The 23394-nt window shown below is 50.2% G+C and overlaps 1 protein-coding gene and 1 long non-coding RNA gene across 5 annotated transcripts in view; one reads left to right on the forward strand and one right to left on the reverse strand.

The window, feature by feature from the left end:
- RGMA (repulsive guidance molecule BMP co-receptor a) overlaps positions 1-16176 on the reverse strand; it is a 47315-nt gene extending 31139 nt beyond the window's left edge. The window contains exon 1 of the mRNA XM_023254952.2: positions 15897-16176. Within this exon, the coding sequence (XP_023110720.1) occupies positions 15897-15910 (14 nt within the window). The 5' untranslated portion in view covers positions 15911-16176. The remainder of the gene's footprint in view (positions 1-15896) is intronic.
- Positions 1-23394, forward strand: part of LOC111560784 — a 148346-nt gene that overhangs the window by 1047 nt on the left and 123905 nt on the right. For 3 of the 4 annotated variants that reach the window (XR_006598883.1, XR_006598882.1, XR_006598881.1), the window contains exons 2-3: positions 14549-14674; positions 18922-19083. This is a non-coding gene — a long non-coding RNA (uncharacterized LOC111560784). Of the gene's footprint in view, positions 1-14548; positions 14675-15452; positions 15541-18921; positions 19084-23394 lie in introns of those variants that run through there. The other variant, XR_002742791.2, reaches the window with a different exon arrangement.

Raw genomic sequence — 23394 nt, forward strand, 5'->3', positions numbered from 1 at the left:
TCCAATTATCCATCGCTCCCCCAAACCGGGGTCCCCTTTAAGCCCTGATTTGCAAAACTACGGCAGTTTTGCCCGGTGAGAGCCCAGCACCTCACGATCCAGGGCTCTGATGGCATTCCTCTCCAGCGGGGCCTGTCCTTGGGCCAGACCTAAGGATTCAGTCCACAGAATGGCAGGATAACATTGGCACACGGGGGCAGGCACGGAGCCAGACGGCACAGAGGCACCTTTGGGGTCCATCAATGAACACCGTTTGCTGGATTGTGCCTTTCACGGTTAGTTCTAAAGCTTCTCACTAATGAGAGAGAAGGGATCCGTCAGCCATCCCCAGCAGTGAATTCATCGCAGCTGCTGAGGCAACATCTCCAGTGGCAGATAGGCTGTGCAGCCTTCAGAAGACCTCAACGCAGGCCTTTCCAACACGGTCCTGGCCTGGGGGTAGACCTTTGGAAGCAGGACTTGGAGCCTCTACACCTCAATTTCTTTGTCTGTAAGGGGCAGGCTGATAATATTGTCACCCAGCGGCTGCAACTGAAGACAGTCTGGGAGAAGCACTGGGAACTCCCCACAGTTCCTGCTCCAAGACTGGCCGCCATTTTGTGAGGAGATCCAATTCTTATGACGTACGCAAATAATCTGGGAAAGGGACGCAAAGGACTTCTTTTCCCCCTCACGAGGAGAGATGTGTGAGGCTGATTTTGGACATCACCGAAGTGGAGATTTGGCTTTTACATAGTTTAGACTATCCAGAGAAATCCAGCCCCCAGTAGAGCAGTATGGGGTTTTGCTGACCTGGAACAATCTGTCTGTACTGGCCAAACCAACCAGCTTATTGACAACTCCCCAGGTCTTTGCAACAAGAAATCCCTGAACCACTGGGTTATGGAACTCAGCACTTCATTCGCCACAGAAACTGACTTAACTCAAAGTGTAGCTGACTTCATACAGACAGTTCCCATTATAGAGTCTGACCACTTATGGGTTCTCCCCTAGGTTGTTCTCTGGGCTTCGGGTTAGAGATTTCCCCTTGCATGGCTCTTGCTCCCTGTTCCCCAGCCCTAGCTGTGGAGGCCCCAGCACTGAACCCTTCGCCCCAGTCCCATGTTCCGGGCAGTGGGGCTGTGGGGGGAGGGGCACGGGGCTTCTGAAAGGCAAGGTTCTGAATAAGGCTAATGCCTCCCAGGAGTGAGGGGTGTCAGGGACTCTAGCTTTCCCTGCCTCTGGGTACGAACAGGGTGTTCCCAAATCCAGGGTCTGAGTCATCAGTCAAATATATACTCAGGACTACTGCATGCCAGTCCCTGGGGGCTAAAGAAATAAGACAGCTCCTATCTTTGAATCGCTGGTAGAAACAGATGATAGAGGAAGGTGAGGGGTGATCGGGCAACCGCCCGGGGAAGGCTTTACCAAAAAGATGGTGTGTCCTGTGAGTTGTCTTGAAGGATTCATTTTTGTAAGAATGACAGCAGTTATGGCCAGGGTGTCCCTGTGCTGTCACATTATGTCCAGGGCTGGCTAAGTACTTTACATTTCTGGACACTTAAAGCGAAGGTACGTTCTAGTGTCATCCTCATTTTGCAGATGGGGAAACTGAGGCTGAGTGCAGTTAAGTACTCACCCAATTATTGGCTAATAAACTGTACAGTGGAACACACCAAGCCCATGCCTGATGTGCTCTATGTGCCATTACTTCCAGTGATGCAAGTCCGCACTGGGCTTAAAGTCAAGGCTAGACAGATAACTTAACAATCACTTTCAATAAAGCATAACACAGACTCTGACAGCAGAGACACAGAACACAGGCGCCAGGGGCCTCCAGCCCAGACCCAGGTGCAGGGTGGGGAGGGAAGTTTCTCCCAGTGTGGGAGAGTGCCGGGGGAGATGGTGGGCGAGGGAGGGGGGGCAGGGCAAGGATTCCAGGCGGAAGGAACATTCAGTATAACATGTACCAAGGTGTGGCCTGCCTGAGGGGCTGGAAAGCTTGAGGATGGCTGTAGGAGGAGACTAGGCTGCAGAAAGACAGAACAGGAGCCTGAGAAAGCTCGAGAATGGCCAGCACAGGCTCTGAGAAGGTGTCCATGTTTATCGCAGCTGGAAGCCCCACCTGAGGTCTCAAGAAGAGGAGAGACGTATTCTTTTGGGAGACCACTGTGGGGGCTAACCAGTACCACTGCCCAGGACCCATTCCAGAGCAGCTGAACCTGCGTCCCTGAGTACAGCCTGGGCATCAGCATTTTTAATGAGCTCTCCCAGGTGACTCACGTGTAGGGATTCGCTAGGTTTGTAAGTTGCATCACGCTTCATCAACCCTGGGTGCACATGAATACTCAGGCTGAGTCGATCAGTTTATCCTCTTGGATTTAAAGTCAAGGCAAGGCAGAGAACCTAACAAGTACTTTCAATAAAGTGGTGACTGGCACATAACCCAAGCTGACCAATCAGAATCTGTCCTGAGACTGTTGCTATGGGGGAGCCACATCCTGGTCTCTGATCCCTACATGATGAGTCTGCGGGTAGCAATCTGATGTGAAGGCCAGTGTTGATGAGTGTTGCAGGTGGAGGATGTGTCTGCAGAGTTAGCGTGCTCTTTTTACTAAAATCGCATTTTATCTGGTGAGCTTTTCTGGGACGGTTGGAGATTTTCAGGGCTCCCCGTGCCACTCTCCCTGTAGCTCCTCCTCCCTGGTCCAGCTACGGGAGACAAGCGAGTTCCTCATTTTGCCGAAACTGGTTTGATTTAGGTTTCTCTCACTTGTGTGCACAGACTCGTAACAAGGAGGAAGCTGATGGCCCAACACTGGTCCCAAGAGTATTTTCGCCAACCTCACAAGTCCAGGGATATGTCGTCAATGGCTCCCAACTCATTCACTTACTGGAAGAACTTCTTGGGTCTACTCCCATTGCTTCCACCCCCTACCTTTGAACAGATTTTGCTTATACCAAGTCTTGAGGAGCTCGGTTGGTTTTGCCTACAACTGGGGGGGGGGGGGACCCACTCCTCTTTAATTGAAATAAAACTTAATCTCAAGTTCTTATTTCAAACTTCAAGGGCTCCCGTGGGTCTGGGGTTTGATGAGCTAGACCTTGTTCACTCTCTCTGTAACAGTGCTGAGCAGCCGGAGCTGGTGTGTTGCATTAAGAATATGCATATTAAAGGGGCGCCTGGGTGGCCCAGTCGGTTAAACAGTCAAGTGTCTGACTTTGGCTCAGGTCATGACCTCACGGTTCATGGGTTCGAGCCCTGCTTCAGGCTCTGTGCTGATAGCTCAGAGCCTGGAGTCTGCTTTGGATTCTGTGTGTCTCTCTCTCTCTCTGCCTCTCCCCCACTCACGCTCTCTTTCTCTCTCAAAGTAAATAAACACTAAAAAAAAAAAAAAAAAGAATATGCAGTTTATGATTGGCTGAGTGGGGAGGCAAAAGCACCCCCATGGGGTCGGCAGGCAGGGAGTTCCCTCAGCACCCAAGCTCCCCGCTTTGGGCAAGTGAAACCCATAAAGTCATTTTGATGGAAGGTGTAGTTTCAATAATGTACAAAAAGAATTAGAGTCGTGAGATGTATTGCATACAGGCCCCAGAAAGAGTGGGATGGTGGGGTGCACAGTGGGCCAGGCCAGGGGCATTCCCTCATCCCAGATCGTGAACAGGAGACAGACGGTGGGGTGGCAGGCACTTATATATAAGGGGGTGGAGGTGAAGGTCACTAACTCTTCTTTAGGCTCAACTCTAAGGGTTATTTCAAAAGGTACCCTGGCAAAGCAGGAGCTTAAGGAAGGAACCCTAAACTTGAGTCCTTACCTGAATGTCCACAGCAGGGTTCCCATAATGTAAAACGCAGCAACTCAGAAAAACTAAAGTTGGTTTTCTCATCACAGTAACTTCCAAAGTTTTATAGACTTTGACCATATCATCTTTGGGGTTTCATCTTTCCACCCTAAAGCTCTTAAAGAACAAAGCAGCCCAGCTTCTCAGGGAAGTCTTCTACCTGGGTGATTACTTAACCTTTCTACAGTTCTGCGGTATTTTTCTCTAGGGCAAAGTCGTAAAACCGCCAGGTTTGGGTACAGCCCAGGGAGAATCCTATCTTTGGCTTAGCTCCCAATGCACTTTCTGAAAGCATTTTAGCACCTTCTGAACACTGGGTCCTGCACGATCGTTATCCCACAAACATTTTGCAAAGACCCCCAAGATCCCATTTTGGGGCTATCAACAGACTGGACAGAGTCCATTTTGCTATGATTTGGATATGTTCTCCCATATCCAACTGAGGCCTGCCCCCCCCCCCCCCAAAGCTTAAATATGCATTTGCTTGCTAACTCGTAAGCTTGTCCTCCAGCTTATCCACTATTTGCTTTTCCATCTGTCTCTGGACCCTTCAATTCATCCACAGGCCTGGAAGCATCTGAGCATTCGCTCCTTCAGATGATCTATGGACATTTAAGCTAAGTCTGGGAGCACCAGCGATCCTTGGGGATCCCCACGGTTTATAATTCTTCATCCAGAAAAGTACCTGTCTCTGAGGACAGTTCCAATCTGTGGTGATTCCCCCCACCTTCCCCACCCGGCACATTCTGGAGCGACTTAACTATTGCGAACGACCCCCGGGGTGGAACTTAGTCGGAAGGAATTTTGAAAGTCTAAACATAATTCATCCCTGGGTTTCTCCCTCGTCTCCGGGCCTGTTTCTACCTCCTCAAAGAATGCTAATAGATTTCTCCGGTTTCATGTTCTCTTTTCAGGAAGTGTGTTGTGCTCTGTCCAGTTCATTGGGACTTTAAAACGTGCCTGGTGATATTACTTTTTTAGTATATGTTCCACAAAGTGGCTATGAAAAGGGCCCCTTCCTAGATGGGTGGGCTCCCTTTGTGGGCAGGGAGACCAGGGTTGTATGCCCTTGGGCGCAGGCCCGGTGTGGAAGCTCAGTGCGCATTCTGGCCACCAGGACGTGGCTGCCATCTTTAATTACCCCTGCTCCGCTCTGTCCAGATGGTTGGGGGTTGGTGGCCATAGAGTTTCCTTGACCTGTTTCCATGACGATTTAGGAGCCGGCCTCTCTTTGCTTCTCTTCTTCCCAAGCATTTGTGAGTCTCACTCTGGCAGGGAGGGACCCCTTCCCTGTAGAACTCAGAATGTCTTAGTGTCCTCCTTCTTTGGCCCATCTTGTTTTCTTCGCTTCTGCTGCAGGCTTCCTTTCCTCTCCGTGTGCTTCTGCGCTGCCTCCCTCACCACGAGGGATGCTTATTCTTGGTAAATAAAATGGAGAGATTGTACTCCAATATTTTAGTGGTGTTTTGAAATAGAATTTCCTGACATTCCAACAGCTCTCTTTAGGAACTGAAGAAGTATCTCACTTTTTCTTTGGATTCTTTCTTACGACTTTCATACATGAGCAGATTTTATTTGCTCTTGGACATGGCTTTAAATGCATGTGATCAGATCAGTAACACTGTCTTCCCCCACACAAGGGAGATTCTTTTTATTTATTGTGTTTCTGTTTTACTCACTCAAGGAGCACTCACCAAGTACTGGAACACTTAGCTTTGGGATTGGGGGGGGGGGCGGTGGTTGGGGATTCTCAGATGAGCAACAGACAGTCCTGGCCCCCTCCTGGCAGCCCAGGGGAGCAGTCAGGTGTAGAGACAAATGATTTCCACTACAATGTGCTCAGAACTCTGAGATGGGTGTTGATGCGGCTTCTCCGTGTCTCAGGAGCTGAGAGCCCTGCATCGATTCCCCGTCATCCTTACTGCACATCAACTAGGGCCTTTACAGAACGGGTGAGTGTCTCAGAGTTGGTGTGCGGGGGCGGGGGGAGTCTCTGTCAGTAACTTCCTTAACAAACAGGACCACCGACGGCAAAGATTGGTGACATCCACATTGCCATCAGCTTCACCCTGTCTGGAACACCTTCTGTCAAACTTCCGCCTGTTAGGAATCTACACAGACTGTCCCATGGGCTAGCATTTCCACTCATGATTCCAATTTCGGGAACAGAGCTTGGAGAACTGGCTGGGCTTGGGACATCGGTATGGAGTGCCCCCCTTAGAACCTCCCAGAAACTCACCCCTGATGGTAGGCATGGGCACAGTCACTGTGCTGGGAAGATATACCAGGGATTTTTTTTTTTTAAAGAAAATGCTAGAAGGAACAAATTTTCTGGGCTTTCCATTTCCTTCTGTCTAGCATCAAATTTCGTAAAAAAGTTCAAACAGCAATATAGGCACATGATCCAAACAAATCAACTTCCTGTCAAATGAAATTAGGTGACTCTCCCTGGAGGCAATAACTATTAACAGTTTCGTGTGCATCCTTCCAGATATTTCCATGTGCATGTAAGCACATATAAAATCAATCAGCCTAGCTCATTCGCTATCATTTCGCCAAGAACGATTAGCAACCTTCTGACTGCTCTCTCCCAGTAGGTATTTCCTGTTAAATAGTGCTGTGAACTCCCCCATCGTGGTAGGAGCTAAGGAATCAGAGAAGAACTGAGATCACCAGCCAAGGGGGATTGACGGATGTACGTACAGACAGATTGTATCCTTTCCTCTTCCTGGACTTCAATTCCCGTTTAAAGATGCTTATTCCGTCCCCTGTCATTTGGAAGTCAGACAACTCACATCTACCCCCACTTACACTGCGGAAGGTCGGTAACCTGTCTGAGGTCACCCAGCTGGCTGGGTGGCAGAGTGGGGTTTGGGCGACTCGCGGCTGTCACCCTACCTCTGCTGAGCTCACCAACTCCTTCCCAGGCTCAGCGATGTCACGTCTTCCCTCTGCCTCTACTAACCCCACTCCACCTTCTGTGTTCATCTTCTCGCTCAGACTCCCTCTGTGTCGTCTCTGCCTAACCCAGGCTGGGCTGGAGCCCTCCTGATCACCTGCTAACAGTTTCTGGCGGTGCATTTCCATGGTCTTTGGATTTGAGCAGCCCCTCTGCCTTTCCTCGCCTCTCTTTCTTGACTTCTGAGTTTCTCAGGAAATGCTTGGAGAAGCCAACACTTTTTCTTTTGATCCGTCTCCCACTTCTCCCTGCAGGGATTACAAACCAGTGTATAACTGGAGTGTCACCTACGAAAGTCTCGCTTCCTATTGGGTCTCGGGACTGTGACTCTGGGGCACACCCACCGTCTGGTCTACAGCTTACAAATTCTTCTGCCCACAAAGCCAGTATGAAAATGATAGCATTTGTGAAGTGCTTAATTGTCCGCGTCGAGATTGAGGCTTTCTAGACATTGCAGTGGATCTGGGGAAAGAGCATTTGGGGTGGCTCCACCTCTAACTTTGTGGCCCCCGAATGTTCTGTCCTGTTTCTGGACCCTCAGACGCAACTGCAATTTGCAGAACTGTGGCCTGGCCGCCCAGGAGGGGTCTCTAAGGATCCGGTCAACGGGTGTTAGCTCTGTAACCAACTGGCTTTGCCTGCACCTGACTCCAAGGAGCCATTCTGGGGCCTCCTCTGTCACATTTCTGGGTTCCCCAAGTAAAAACGTGGCTGAGCAAATTCTTCAGCTATAATCCCCAGCAATTCCACCCTGCACCTGAAACCATGCCTTCCCAACATGTAATAACCTCTTGTTTTAAGGAAACTTTTGGGTACTCATACCAAGAAACACCAGGTTCCTGTAATGGAGAACAGACCACCCAGTGTTTACTTCTCCCCATTCCAGAAAGTACTGGGGAGAATAACCAGCTTGGAACCATTTATTCACCAAATGGCAACTGTCTGAACTGACAGGGAGTCTGTCTCTCTCTCTCTCTCTCTCCACCAGCAGAAGGCTGGAGTATTTGGATTAATGAACAATTTGGTGCCAAGCACAAATACCATAGACATTTAGCAATAGGAACAGATAACCAAGTTATTCATCAAATTCAAAACTGTTTAGAATGGCTAATGCAAAGCTGAAATACCGAAGATCCCTGGATGATGGGAGGTGGGGACGAGCGCCAATGCAGAAGCAAGAACAAATGTGTTGCTTTATGTGACAGCCTCCTCCTCCACCGTTGTTTTCTTTTTTTACATTTGTTGGAGGCTTCACTTGGACGTGAGAGAGTCAATACAGCCTTCTGGCTAAGAACATGCCGTCTGAACACCGACCCTTTACATCTGTTAAGTGGGGATAAGCTTTAGCTCCCGCAGAGGGTTCTTGTGAGGACGTAAATGAGTTGACACAATATAGACAGACCACTTAGGACAGATGCCTGGCACAGAGTAAGTGCTGCTAAGTAGCTGACAACATCATGGACAGGAACCACTGTTTGGATTATAACAGAGTGTCTACTGTGCACCCGATTCTGCTAGAGTCTTCGTACATGTGGGAACTGGGGTGAAATCTGCAGAATCCCCCAAGCACTCTTGGATAACCTTGACTCCTGGGTGGGTTCTAAGTGCATTACTAGCTATACGCAAGTTCCATTGAGCAACCACTAAAACACAAAGTCTCCCACATAACCGTTGAGTCATCTCAACTGTGTGGCGGGCACAGTTGTCTCCGTTTCACAAACGAGGGCACCGAAACTCTGGGAGATTAAGTGATTTGTCCAAGGTCACTAAGAAGAGCGAGGGCAGGGAGAGCCTCAGAACCTGGCCTTGTGATGCCAAGTTCAGTGTTTCCCCACCAAACTACAGCTGCTTCTCGTCTCTTCTCATCTTCCCCTGGCATTTACTTTTTTCTGTTGGTCAAATAATCTGCTCCACTTATAGAATGGTGGGTCATGTGTTAGAAATGAGAGTCTGTCTGGAGATACGCGGTCTTCCAGAAACAAAATTTTCAAAATGTTTTCAGAAAAGAACAATTTGCCTGAACAATCTCCCCCTCCCCTTTAAAGATTTAGGAAGTTGAAAGAGTGATAGAATTCCTTTCCTTTCTTTAGGATACTAAATGGGATTTGGGGGGCAAGTTTTCATAGAGTGCTTGCTTGGATGTAGCCTCTGAATGACAGGTAAGTATTACACAACAGGATATTTCGATAAAACTATCTACAGTCTCAATTCATTGCAGTCCCTTCAGATAACAAGCCATTCAGACCGTGTCTCCAATTCAAAGCCGGGCGGGCTCCTGCCCCTAGAGATCGGTCACTGACCCGGAAAGGCGGGGCTTGGGCGCCATCTTGGCTTGGGTTTGCTTTGTCCTCACTGACTCGTGGCTCAGGCTCAGGGGAGGTAAATGTATTTCTAACTAGGCCTGAAGTCTGTAGATTCTGCCAATAGCATCCATTTACACATAAAGAAATCAGACACGTGGACTTTAGGGATCTTCTTTCTTTTTTCTTTTTTTTTTTTTTTTAACATTTATTTATTTTTGAGACAGAGAGAGAGAGAGAGAGCATGAACAGGGGAGGGTCAGAGGAAGAGGGAGACACGGAATCCGAAACAGGCTCCAGGCTCTGAGCTGTCAGCACAGAGCCCAACGCGGGGCTCGAACCCACAGACCCCGAGATCATGACCTGAGCCGAAGTCGGATGCTCAACCGACTGAGCGCCCCAGGCGCCCCAGGGATCTCCTTTCTTAACATGCTCTTAGCAGAGGAAAATAAAAGCAAGCCAAAACCCTCACAGCAGAGAAAAGGGTGGCATTGGCTTTTCCCTACCGTATGCTCTTGAGGTACGTGAAGATACAAAGCTGAATGTGTGCTTCAGGATAGGAAGGTAAGCGATTTTGAAGTCAGTATTCTGAGTATCAGACTATTTTAGCGGCACAAAAGGACATGAAGCGCCATACATTAATGTCCCGTGATTCCCTTGTTCTGAGGTAAAATGACCTAGCAAACTTGGCAGTTTTGGGGGGGGGGGTTACTGGTGGGTCCGGACCTGTGAAGGGATGCCATCGTGAACCTCATAATGTCTACAGGTAAGCCTGGCCTCTACGCCCTATATTTCTTGCTGTTTTGCCTCTCTTGCATAAATGGAAGCTCATCTGGGAAAATGCAATTGCATTTAAAAAGTCTATTTATTATTTATACTCTACCGCTTTCCATAACGGATATTAAATTAAATGTAAATGAAAGTACACACCCAAATTTCCAAACCCACGTTACATCGTATTGTTTCCAACCTACCAACTGGGTTGAGGAAACCCTACAGCGTTTATGGCTCTGTGGGGGGCGATACGCATTTCCATGTGCTTTTCTGGTATGAATCTGTCAAATGAACCCTTGTCAAGTGGGGCACGGGAGGTGAGCCACAGTTCAACGACAGACCGCAGGAGAAACTAAAATGGAGACGTTTATTATTCACAGATCTAGACAAAGCATGCCGCATACCTTGAGGGGCCACGTGGGGTGGTCAAGGGAGGGTGCAGGGAGAGAGGCAGGACTGGGGCTCATGCCTTTATTAGGGTCTACGGTAGAGCGTTTGAGGGTTTCTGTGCTGAGGCTAGATCGGTCAATTCAGACCAAAAGAGTGGGCTTCTGTGGGGCCCCATGGGGGTCTTTTCTAAGGGGTGCACAAAGAGAAAGGCCTGGGAGGTGGGGGAGATGGTTTATCACGGGGGCCGTGGGGGAAGTCATCAGGAGTTCCATTTGCTTGGGACTCTGTGGCTGCTATCTAGGGCATGCCCTCGCACAAGGGGGCTCTGGTCAATTTAAGATCCCCACAGGTCACGTGGCCAAAGCAAACGGCTGCAGAGACCCTAACACCACGGAGTAGCCTAAAGTCTCCATACCCAGGGGACATATTCTCATGAGAGCAATCCGTTCTCCAGGATGCCAGGGTCAGTGTCAGGAGCTGAAAATGGGCACTGGCAGCAAATTTCGAAGTCACTTTTGCCCAGCAGATGTCTTCTGAGCAAGCCTCTTTGAGAGCCAGTGAAACAGCGTCCCGGCAGGGGGGTAACTAGCAACATCTTGGGATCTCACAAGAGGATCAGACTCTGACAGAGGATAAAGCTTTGTGGAGGTGTGTGGGACAATGCGGTATTATGGTTTAAAAAATCGTTTTTCAATGTTTACTTATATTTGAGAGAGAGAGAGAACGAGAATGAGTGGGGGAGGGGCAGAGAGAGAGGGGGACGTAGAATCCGAAGCAGGCTCCAGGCCCCGAGCTGTCAGCACAGAGCCCGACGGGGGGGACTCAAACTCACAAGCCATGAGATGATGACCTAAGCGGAAGTGGATGCTTAACTGACTGAGCCACCCATGCGCCCCAAGGTATCATGGTTTTTAAATAGCTAACTGGAGGGAAGAGATCCACGTGGTACGGATCAGTGAAACGTATCAAAAACTAGCAGGAGACTGAACTCTGAGGTAGAGCGTCTGCGTTGTGGCCGACAAGGCTTACGCACGAACGTTCAGGAGGCCACTGGGGCAAGTTGTTGTATGTTTGTGCATTTCCACCTAATCTCGTTTCAAAAAGTCATCAGGGAGAGAAGTCCTCACAACTCCAAAAGAGGATGAAAAAAATGGTCTGTGTCCATCTCCAGAGGAACAGCATACTAAGAATAAAATAACCGTACTGAGACTCTTATCGAGGACTTGGCCAGAGTATCTCTGCTCACGAGGGCACAAGAGCTGAGCATTACCAGGAAACGAGCCAAAATGTTGCTGTCAACCAGGCAAAGACCCGGAGTGGGAGAGTTCCCGAAGATGGAAAAATGAAACATACAAAGTGGCAGCCACAAGGGCTGGTAATTACTAAGCAATGCCTCACAGATGCAAATCAGTAAGTTTTAGGGCATTTTTCACTCCTATCTGCTGATCTCTGCTATGCCCCGTGGAGGACACAGAATCTACAGGAATTGGCCTTGGTCTACCAGACAGATGACAGAAGCTTTTGTTTTCAAGTTTTTCCAGATTTCCAGACTCTGGCAAATCTAGTGTCTTGGTTCTAGAAAGTTCTTCACCTCGTGGTGTTGCTTTAAACAAACAACTGGAGGACACGAAGTAAACTCAAACAGTAGTTCTGTAATTTTTTTCTGCATAAACACTGTTTACTACACTTTAGTTCTTTACTGTAGTAATCTGGATATAATTTTATAGGTCAAGTAAGTACGTAGGGCATTTTTACGTCCATCAAGTAGAAGTGCCTTGAAATTTTTTAAATGAGGCTATAAAAGATATTTGCATTTGCTTTGTTAATTTCTGCCCAAGTTTCAAAATTTCCTCTTCTTACTGCCCTTAGAATTATAAAAGATTTCACATCTCACTCAGTAGGCATTCTTGCCTCGACCCCTAGGCTCTAATATGATACTGCATTTTTTTTCCTGTAAGGTTTATTTATTTTGAGAGAGAGAGAGAGAGAGAGAGAGAGAGAGAGAGAGGACGTGAGTGGGGAGGGGCAGAGAGAGAGGGGGACAGAGGATACGAAGCAGGCTCCAGGCTCTGAGATATCAGCACAGAGCCCAACGCGGGGGTCGAACCCATGAACCATGAGATCATGACCTGAGCGGAAGTCGGACACTTAACTGACTGAGCCACCCAGGCATCCTGATGCTGCGTTTTCTACTCATAGGGTCACACCTGGCTAAGAAACCGGCGATCCTTTTAAAAGATGTTTATTTGTCACCAAGGAGACCGACTTCTGCCTGACCTTGTATGCACACTCGGGTGAGACAGTCCTTAGTTTTTCCACTGCCCTGTTCATTGCTCTGTCCTAACTCTGTTGCTGTGAAAGGAAAAGAGGCTGAAAATGCACTGCCGTTGGGTCAAAATTAGGAAAACAGGAGTCTGTCCTTTGAATAGGGCTGGATACCAGGCAGGTGGGAGAGTCTGGAGCCTTCCTTCTTCGGGTTAAATTTATGTTAAGTCTGTTGAATGAATAAATGATGCATGTTGTTTGAAAAGCGAAACCATCCTCCGAAAGAGCCACAGAAACACCACTGATGCTGAAAAGTTATTTGAACTTACCTTTGGGTTATTATAAGTCAGGTTCTAGAACAACGATCTTTACAGAGTAGTGCCTTTTCATGTCACAGAACTAACAGATTCACATGAGCCTGCACTGGTTTCTGGTAATCCTAGTTTGTTTATGCTCTGTTTCACTTGGGGATATCCAATCTTCCCTGGATGGCAGATTTCTCAAGAGATCGGTGATCATACCTCCTAAGGCATGACTGAATTTGGGGACCACACGTGAGAAAAGCAAATGCTTGAATTTAATTCATTTGGTAGCAAGGTTGAAGGGAAAAAAGCACTTTAAACCCGCAGAACCTGGGCTATACTTCTCTGGACATCCATTTCTCTAGCGAGATCTAGACGCCATCACTAGTCTGGTGAGCATCACTACAACAATGGCTGGAAAAAACTTCCTGTCCCAATGTCAGGGATGCTCAGTGCCTATCATTTTATTCTGCATCTTCATCTAAGAGTTCCTGTATTTGGCCCCACATGGGGTGGCTGGCCGAAGGGTCGGGCCAAGGGTTGTAATAAATAGGAGCCTCTGATGGCTCCACTCTGTATGATCAAACACACTGGGGAGGCAGCAGTCACACCGTGTAAGGCGCTTCTTAGCAAAGGTCAGAGAAGCCCGCCTTGAATAAGATGCCAGGTCACTGCAAGACCCTTTCTGTTACAAATCTGGTTATTAAATAAACGCCTGCAAAGGGAGAGACAGCATGGGGGGAGGCAGAAACGCCACCTACCACTCTACATGTCTATTTAGAATGTAAGCACCTGTCTTTCACCTGGAAGGGAAAAGGGAGGGGCAGGGCTCTTGTTAAAAGGAATCTGGGAGGCGCTTGGGTGGCTCCCTCAGTTAAGCTTTCAACTTCGGCTCAGGTCACGATCTCATGGTTCGTGGGTTCGAGCCCTGCATCCAGCTCTGTGCTGACAGCTCAGAGCCTGGAGCCTGCTTCTGATTCCGTGTCTCCCTCTCTCTCTGCCCCTCCCCTGCTCATGCTCATGCTCTGTCTCTCAAAAATAAATAAATGTTAAAAAAAATTCTATTGGGGTGCCTGGGTGGCTCAGTCGGTTAAGTGTCCGACTTCGGCTCAGGTCATGATCTTGCCGTTTGTGAGTTCGAGCCCCGCGTCGGGCTCTGTGCTGACAACTCGGAGCCTGGAGCCTGCTTCGGGTTCTGTGTCTCCTTCGCTCTCTGCCCCTCCCCCACTTGTCCTCTGTCTCTATGAAAAATAAATAAAATGTAAGAAAAAATTTATTTTTATTAAAAACAAAAGGAATCTGGGACCTTCCTCCCCATCACCACCACGAAGAGGATCTCAAGGGGGTAAGGGTCTTCACCCTAGGGGCACCACCGTGCTGTTCTACAAGGAACCAACCTATCCTTTAGAATAGGGAGAAGCTGGCTGGAGTGGCTAATATCCTCTGGCCTGTAAGGTGTCAGCAAAAACGAGCCACAGAGAACGTGGAGCCCGCCTGGGTGTGTGGGTGCTCCACCCAGAGCCTTTGTCCGCTCTGCTGGTCACGCAGCAAAGTAATTCCCTGTTGTTCCCAGGAGATCATATCCCTTGTAAAGGGGGCCTGCTTGTCATCTGCTGCAGCAGTGGAACTTTCAGAAGCCCTTTGTATGTGTAAAAAAAAAATGCTATTCTGGCCTGATCTGCAAGAGGCCCTTTCCCACTTCTCCTTCAGCTGTCCTCGGTCAATCTCTTTCCTAGGGGTCATGGCTTGAGATTCTCCTGACAAATCACTCCTCTGTGACGTCCCGGAGAAGAGCAAGGTGCGCGCATGTTTTTTCCCCCCTGCGACTGATGCCCGAACAATGGGTGTCCACCTACCGGAAGGTAACATTTTCTGTTTTTGCTGGAGGACCCTAAAGCCAGATGGAGGAGGTGACAGATCTCCTCGAGGTGCCAGCCTGCCACTCGGTACAACCTGTAATTCTGTCCCTTGAGCTTGGCGCACTGAGCTGGGGGTGTCGGGGCGTTCCCGCTCACGCAGACTGTAGACACACGGATAACTAGGATAACCACCCTTCCTGGGAGGGCTCAGCCCCCTCTCTACCTGGCGCTGGAGTCCCGTACTTTGAAAACACCCAACTTCGCGGCGAAAAGGAACGCGCGGCTTACCATTTCCGCTAGATGGCGCGATTTCCCCTACTCCGCCCTCGAGACACACGAATTGTAAAATAAATACAACCCAACGCCTTCCGAAACCACATACATAATAGCAACTCGCAGGCTCCCATTAAAAATCTCAATTTGGGGGAATTGATTCTGCCCCGGAGCAAATCTAATGCAATTACATTAACAGGATGCAATCAAGAATTGCAACTGAGCGCCCCTCCCCGCTCCCCGCTCCGACACACATCGGTCCTCCCCCTAAATACACCTGTCCCCCTGTTTCAGCTAGTTCTCCGGCGTGAGCCACGGCTCGAGCCGGGCGCGGAATCGTCTCTGTGCCCCGCCCGTCGGGCCCACCCCTCCACTTAGGAACGCCGGGGCCACTCGGGAGTCCGATCCCTTAGCACTGAACCCAAGTCCCGCACCTTCCTGCATACAGATGCTCCCAGTTCAAAGGACCGCTGGGACCCGAGCCCAGAAGGTGCAGCACCGACGCCCCCCCCCTCCCCCCCGGTGGCCGGCGCTTGTCCCGCGGCTCTGCAGCTGGCCTAGGCAGCCAGGCGCGGAGCTGGAGGAGGGGGACCCGGGTGAGTCGGGCCAGTGGGGGTTCACGGCGGGACATCCCAGGGTGCGCGGGCCGGGCGGTGACCGCGCCGGAGAAAGGGAGCTCCCAGCCCGCGCACGGTGGAAGAGACGCTCGCCGGGTCTGTCCAAGCACGCGCGCTGCCGGCTGCCCGGGAGAGCATTTTAGGAAAAAAGAGCAAATACTAAACCACAAAAACTTTACTGCTGCCAAGAGCTAAAGCGATCGAGGCGCAGCAAAGCTCCAACTGTGGACAAGACGGGAGCAAGAAGAGACGCGGGGCTGGAGAGGACCCGCAAGTGCCGGCGGCGCCTCGGGGATGTCAGGGCCGGGTCCGCCCCGCTCCCGGCCCGCGCTTACCTTGGCGGCTGCATGAGCCCCTGCGGCCCGCGGGGGGTGGGGGGGGTGGCGCTGGCGGGGCTGCGGGCGAAGAGGGGGTTCCGGGGCGCAGCTCGCGGGCCCCGGGGCAAGGTGGGAGGGGTTCGGCAGGCGCTGGTCCCCGCCGCCCCGGCCGGCTCAGCACCGGCCCGGGGCGCGCCGCCTGCTCCCGGGCTGCATGCCTGCGAGCGCCTGGAGGAGCCGGCCCGGGAGCCAACCGCTAGCGCTTCCCCAGCCCAGCGGCTCGGGCGGCGCAGCCCGCGCTCGGGAGACAACTGCGGAGTCGGGGCTGCTCGGGCCCGCCCCCTCCCTCGCCCGGCCCCCGCCCGCCGCCGCCGCGCGCGGCGTCGAGAGGTTCGTTTGCGCGCTAGGGGAGGGGGCGGGCCGGGCGCCCCGGGCGCGGGCGGGGGGCGAGCGCGGGCGGGAGAGGAGGTGGGGGCGCGTGCTCGGCTGGCCCCGCCCCGGCAGCGGCCGCACCCTCCGGCACCGGCACCCGCACCCGCTGGGTGGGTGGGGGGTGCGCACGCGGTAAAGTCAAGGCTTGCGGGAATGCACCGGTAAGGGGGGCGCGGGCGGCAAGTGCGGCGACCCTCGAGGCGCCTCCAACTTTCCAAATTTCCCTCGGGGATGCTGCGGAATGCACGTTTTCCACCCTCAGCTCTGTGCCGGTCAGCGGGGGAGTTGCTCTGAGGTTTCTGGAATAGACCGTCACATCCAGAAGAAACGCTTCTCTCTGCGGAGACGCACCTTTGTTCTATTGAGATGTTAGGCTAAGCTTTTTCTTTTAAAAAATGCATACGTATGCATTCAATGTGCAATACACAAACACGTTCTTGTGTACAGTTTTACACCACTCGGGCGTATCTAGAGTGAAAAGCAGGCCGTGTCATATCCCCTCCCCACTGCAGCAGCTCCCCAGGGGTAACCTCGGGTCAGTGTGGGCTCCTCTGTGCTTCCTTCCAGTCCCTGCCCTGCGCTCTTACAGGCAAACGCACAGACTGCAAGTGGATTCTCACGGGCTTTTCAAAAGGATGTTTCACCCTGCGGCAACGCAGGCACGCACTGGCGAGAACAGCGGTAAATCTCCGGAGGCTTCCGGAGTCCAGGGAGAGACCCTTGCAGTGCAACGGTAGAGAGCCACCCAATCGCCATGTGCGAATCTGAAACCCCAGCTGGGCCATGAAGTCAGCCTCAAGACACAGCTCACGCCCAAATTAGCATTGCACGGTTAGAGAGATTTTTGCCAGTGCGTTTCAGACAGGGTTATGACCTTTCCGTTTGTACAGAAAACAAACTGCCTTGGATTTTGATATGAGAACTTGGATTTGCAAAATGAAAAGGTTCCATCCACGTTAAAACATGATCGTTATTTATGCTTGTGGTCTTGAGGGATGTGGTTTTAACTCAATATTCTGCGTTTTATTGGCCAAAGGTATTGAAATAATCTATGGTTGGGATGTAAATAAAATCCATGTGATTTAGCAGGAAGGGATTAGATATTGGGATCACCGGTTTCTATAATTAGCTCTGGCTGGGCCCCGTTTCTCCCGCTATAAATAGAGGAGTTGTACTCGATGTGGGTGTGCGTGCGCACTTGAGTGCAAATGCGCGCTCCGGCCCTAATAGCCGTTGAAGAACTAATTTCTCCCCACGTTCATCTTTCAGCTCAGCTCCAATATCTCTCCTTTAGGGAATGGCTCCCCCAGCACCCCACGCGTTTCCTGCCAAACGCTGATCTCACCTATTCCTTACGGTGACCTTTCCATAAATGTAGGTGTCTCCCACCATACTGTAGGCACCATGAGGGTAGGTCATCATCGCACCCCCAGTGTCCGGCACTTAAGAGGCATGCCACGAGATTCCCTGAATGACTACCACCCAGATAGTGGATTTCTTACCGCTCTTCCAAATCGCTTGGCATCTGCAAAAGATCCGTAAGTGGAAGTATCTCGTTTTTACAAAGAAACCTTCGGAAAGTACCCAGCAGGGTTTTCCCATCTTGGGGGACAAAGAGTTGGCTGTTTGGATGAGGACAGACAATTCTTAGTTCAACCACAGACTCTGGATACAGCCCACAGATATTTACCTTGATGAGCGTAGGCTCCCATGGAGATGACAACGAATATTAATGCTGCTCATTAAGTACTTGATTAAGTTGGAACCATGCATAGGTAGTTACAAGACACACATGAGCACTCAGAGTTAAATGAGGCCATGGGGTGTGTTTAGGGTGCAAATTAACAAATGTACATGCTTTCCACCAACACTCTAGAAACATTCCTAATATAAAGCTCCAGGGGATGCTTGTCTTTCTTTACTGCCGAGGGCCTGGATTCCTTACAAATATGAACAGGAAACAGGCTAACCTGGGCTCAAGTGTTAAAAAAAAGAAAAAAAAAAAAGTAAGGCCATTAAGAAACAAGGGGTTAGGGGGAAGTGAGTATGGAATGCAGTACAAGAGTGATGTCTGTATCAGCTCCTCTCTTGTCCCATATGCAGAGTTGCCAAGGGAGAGGTTAAAATCTGGCCTCACATTTATTTTTGTTATTTTTTTCATGTTTATGTTTTGAGAGAGAGAGAGAGAGCAGGGGAGAGGCAGAGAAAAACAGTTACAGAATCCGAAGCAGGCTCCAGGTTCTGAGCTGTCCGCACAGGTATCCTGACTCGGGGCTTGAACTCATGAGCCCTGGCCTCACATTTTTGTAGGCAAACGGGAGAGCTGTGGCTTCCACCTTTTCCTGGCCTCTCTCTCTCTCTCTCTCTCTCTCTCTCTGTCTCTCTCTCTTTCTTTCTTTTTTTTTTTTAGGTTAGGGATATGTGCAGTGGCTGGATGTATCTTCAGGCTGCTTCTGGAAGCCCTTACTCCATGGGGAGAGCGTTAGCCTGCCGAGAAGGGCACAGTGATCAGTCCAGCCCTTGGGGCTCCAGCTGGTGGAACGAGGCACCACACCCACCGGTGCTACCAGGGTGTGGGCTGATCTGCTGTCTCTGGCTGTTTCAAATACAGGGTGGCGCCTGCTGGCCTAGAGCACACCCTCAGAAGGTGGATTCCTGGGGAAAGTGATGAAGGATTTCTTCCCAGCTGACAAAACAACGTGGAGTGCATTGGCGGGACCCTTCACTCGGGGCTGGCATCGAGGGCTGTCTCTTTGGATTGGGGGCCACGCCGGTATGTTTTTCTGGGTAAAGGGAGGTTCAAAAGGAAAAGGGCAGCTTCAAGGAGGAGCAGGACACAAGCTCTCACAGAAGCCTGTTAGAGGAAGAGGGAAAGACTGTCCCCCGCTTGGCCTCGGTGAGACATCAGGAGGGACTGGGTGCTGGGGACCTGCTTGTTTTGCACCGAAGAAGCTGCACAGGCTGGACGCGTCCCAGGGGCGTGTCTGCCCTTACGATCCCAACCCGCTTGGTGTCAGGATGCTGGTGTTTGTGCTCGACCCTGCAGCAGGTGTCCCCTCAGGGAACACAGCCTCCACCCGTAAGCCGCTTGCAGTCCAGGGGCGCCTGGTGGCTCAGTTGGTTAAGCAGCGGACTCTTGATTTCCGCTCAGGTCATGATATCATGGTTCATGAGTTTGAGCCTTGCATCGGGCTCCACACTGACAGCGCGGAGCCTGCTTGGGATTCTCTCTCTTCCTCTCTCTCTGCCCCTCCCCAGCTTGCATGCACGCTCTCTCTCAAAAGAAATAAACTTAAAAAAAAAAAAGGCACTTGCAGACCAGTGGGAGAAAGAAAAGAAGGCCAAGAAGGCTTCAGTAGCTGTGTGGCATGGCGGGGGGTGGGGGAGGGTTGTTTGTGCCTGAGCCGCTCTGTCTGACCTTCTCCCTTCCCATGTAATTCTAGTAAAACCAGTGCTTTCTCAAGTAGGGGTTTAAGCCCAGTCTCCAGGCCTTCCCTTCCAACCAGACGGTGCTCAGAAGCGTTTAGGGGTTGACTGTAAGGTAGAGGGGAACAAGAGACAGAAGAAAAGTGCAAATACAACGTCATGAGATTTGGAAGTTAGGTTGGAAGGATGGAGAAAGTCCTTATGGAAGACGTATCCTTTGAGATGGTCTCTGATGGTTAGCTCTGAGTTCGGGGTGTGAATGAATGGCATGGAGGCTGAGGACTCCAGGCAGAGGAATCACATGAAAAAGGCATGGAGTTGGCAAGAGGTGGGCAAGTTCAGTAAGGAGTGAGTGATGAAGTCTGGTTGGAATGTGGGTGCTGGAGGAGAGATGTGATTGAGAAGACAGGTTAGCGCCATACGCTGGAAAATCTTGGTTGCAGAATGAGCAACAGGGAGACGTTGAAGGTTATTGAGTGGGGGAATGACGTAAATGAAGCTGCACTTTCAGTAGGCCAATGGAAGATGGTTTGGAGAAACAGGAGGTGGAGACCGGCTAGAAGACCCTAATAATCTTGGCATGACGTTATCGAGAGCATGAGTCAAGGGGCTAAGGACACATATGGAAGCAGTGGCTGATTGAACACCTGGCTGCTTCATCGGGAGATGGAGGGGTATCGAGGTGCTGGAGACGGTGAGTGCTCAGTGCAGAGGCTGGGGAGTCATGAGGAGAAGCTTGGAAGGAGTAGGGGTGATGGCCATCAGACCAACCATCATGGTCTCAGCATGGGGGGAGGGGAGCCTCAAAACTATGCGGAGGAAATTACTTGCTTTTCCATATTTGATATTATATACATCTGTTTAAGCTAAAAACCCAGTACCTGTGCCCATTACAAAACAGACCTAATTAATCCATTGTCTCTCTTCAGCCTCTTTCCCAGACACCAGCCATTTTCTACCATTTTCTAATGGTGAGGACCGTAATGAAGGCAAATGCATGATTTTTGTTTTGTTTGGATTTTGCTTGTTTTGGTTAAAAAGTGAAGGATCAGCTTCAGGAGTAGAAGGCAAACAGGGCCTTCCTTCATTGTTGTTCATGAATTTGGACAACAGAATAAGGTGACTGGAAAGCAGACTTTTCCATGAGGCCTTGACCGTGCTTTGCTGGCTGGTTTAGCCACGAGGATACTTGGAAGGTTTGGGCAGCCACAGCTACAGGACAACGCTGGGATGTGGTCAGTGAGCATATGTGCCCGCCCCACAACAGCACCCACAGAAGCCCGTCCTTGACAATTTAGAGACCTTGAGGCCAGCTGGTATGCTGTGTTCCTTCATGGCGACTTGGCAAAGGGGCCAGGCTTGCTGAGTTCCTTATCTCGAGGCAGGATGAGCTTGGGTTTTGCTTTGCGGTCATTTCCCGAGGGCCGAGCCTGCCAGAACATTCTATCTGTGTTATGGATGCTTCCTTAGTCCCCATGACACTCTACGAGGTGGGTATAAGTACTGATATTTTATAGGGAACTGAGATTCAAAGAAGTTAAATGAGTTGATGAGCACAGAGTCGAGTCAGGATTGGGATCCATACCCATCCGAGTCCCAAACCGGTACATTTCCCACTAAGCATGTGGCCCCCCTTTTTCTTACTGTCCTTTCCCCATTTGGACCCTTTGGGAAGAAACTCACTGGCTGACATAAATAAATTCTCATCGTGATCAACCAGGGTTTTTGTCTTGCGCGCTGACTAACCCACCACAATTTTGAAAAGTAAAATGATTCATTAACATTTGAAGACCAGATCCCACGTTCCCCCAAGAGCTGGACTCTCTGGAACGAGCCCAATTCAAAACAAAACAAAACAAAACAAAACAAACAAACAAACAAACAAACAAACAAAAATAACTCTCTTTTTTCTAGCAGATTTAATATTAGAATGCATGACTTTTAAATTTTGCTTTCAATTGTTGAGCATTTATTAAGAAAGAATACAATACTTCAAATATTTTTTTATAAATAATATGTAAAAAATTTGTTTCTTGTGCATGGCGATGTAGGTCTTATTAATTTTGGTTTCCAACTCAAACTGGGTTTGAAAGGTACTCTTCGGAGAGCATGAGGCATTGACTTGAGTGCACAGACTGGAGAAATTCAGCCATGGACAGAAGTAGGGAAACTCAAGGATCTGTGCATTTTCTAGAAGTATTGATTGAGGGGCTCAATGACTGTTTAACAAGAGAGGTCGCTGGTATTTAAAATATGTAGATCACGTTGAGGTGATGCATCGGTTAAGGTAAGGCAGGACTGCTGTACAAAGAGACCTGACAGTAGGATCACTTAAAGATTAAAGCTTATATGCTTTCTGTCTCACGGAAAGGTTCACGTGGGCTTTGCAGGCTGGGGGCAGACTCTGCACGGTGTGGCCATTCAAGGGCTTCAGCTTCCTTCCAAGTCATTGTTCCACAATCCCCCAAAGCCTTATTGTGATCTGCATAATTGAAGCTGGCTTCCCGCCAAGCCTGGCTTGCTGCCTGCAGGGAGGGGAAAGCGGGTGGAGGAAGCAAGGTTTCTGTTTGCATGGTCATTTCTCCTAATATTTCACTGGAGAAAGGAGCACGTCCACACCTAGCTGCAAGGGAGGCCGGGAAATTAATGTCGGCCGGCAGCCATTGTTCTCCTTTGGGGGAACAGAGGAGCTGAGATTTCAGGGCACAGCTAGCGGCATTTGGTAGCCAGCCAGCAACCGGGGTACATCTTGGTCATCCAGCGTGGCACAGAGGAGGATGTGCTGGCCCTGGACCCTGAAGACCTGGGTTTGAATCCTTGCCGGCAGAGGGGCAGGCTGCCTCACCTCTCTGAGCTTTGCTTGTGTCCAGTGCCGGGGACACAAGCAGTGTCCTTGAAGGGCTGTCGGGAGGATTGGAACCCAGCAGGTGTTCGATGGCCTCAGTCAGGGTTGCGAGAAGTGAAGACCGGCCTGAGGTAGGTTGAGGAAAGGGAGATTTCGTTTATGGGGCAAGGAACCCCACAGAAGCCAAAGGCAGGAGGTAACGATGATCCTTGGCAGGACAGGACTGGCCGTAGAGCTGGGAGCATCCGAGGGGGAACAGGAGGAAAGAGGGGGAAGTCCTTGGAGTCATCCACCCACTGGCAGATACAGTTGGTACTCGCTCCAAAATAAATCCTGACTGCGTCCATTTCTCTCCACATCCACCTCCTGCCTTAAGCCTGGCTTGGATGGTTGCAGCGGCTCCAGTGACTGGTGTCCCTGCCTCCATTCTTTATGCTCTTAAATCCCTTTCACACGGTGGCCAGAGTGACGTTTAGTGACATCAATGAGATCATACCTCCCGCTTGAGCCCTACAGTGTCTTCCCATAGCACATAGAATAAAATCCCAGCTCCTCACCCTGGTTTATCAAACCCCACATGATCCAGCCCCTAGCCCCTCTCTGGCCTCACCTACCACTCTCCTCTTTCACTTTGCTTTAGCCACAGGTCCCGGCTATATCTAAACATGTCATCTGAAGCTCCATCTTGCCTTAAGACCTTTGCACGAGCTATTTTCTATGTCTGGAACACTCTCATTGCTTCCTCCTTCTCGTTATTCAGATCTCAGTATAAAATTCAGAAAGATCTCTATTATGTCACCTACTTTATTATTA

The sequence above is a fragment of the Felis catus genome, chromosome B3, assembly GCF_018350175.1.
Source record: "Felis catus isolate Fca126 chromosome B3, F.catus_Fca126_mat1.0, whole genome shotgun sequence".
NCBI classification, from domain to species: domain Eukaryota; kingdom Metazoa; phylum Chordata; class Mammalia; order Carnivora; family Felidae; genus Felis; species Felis catus.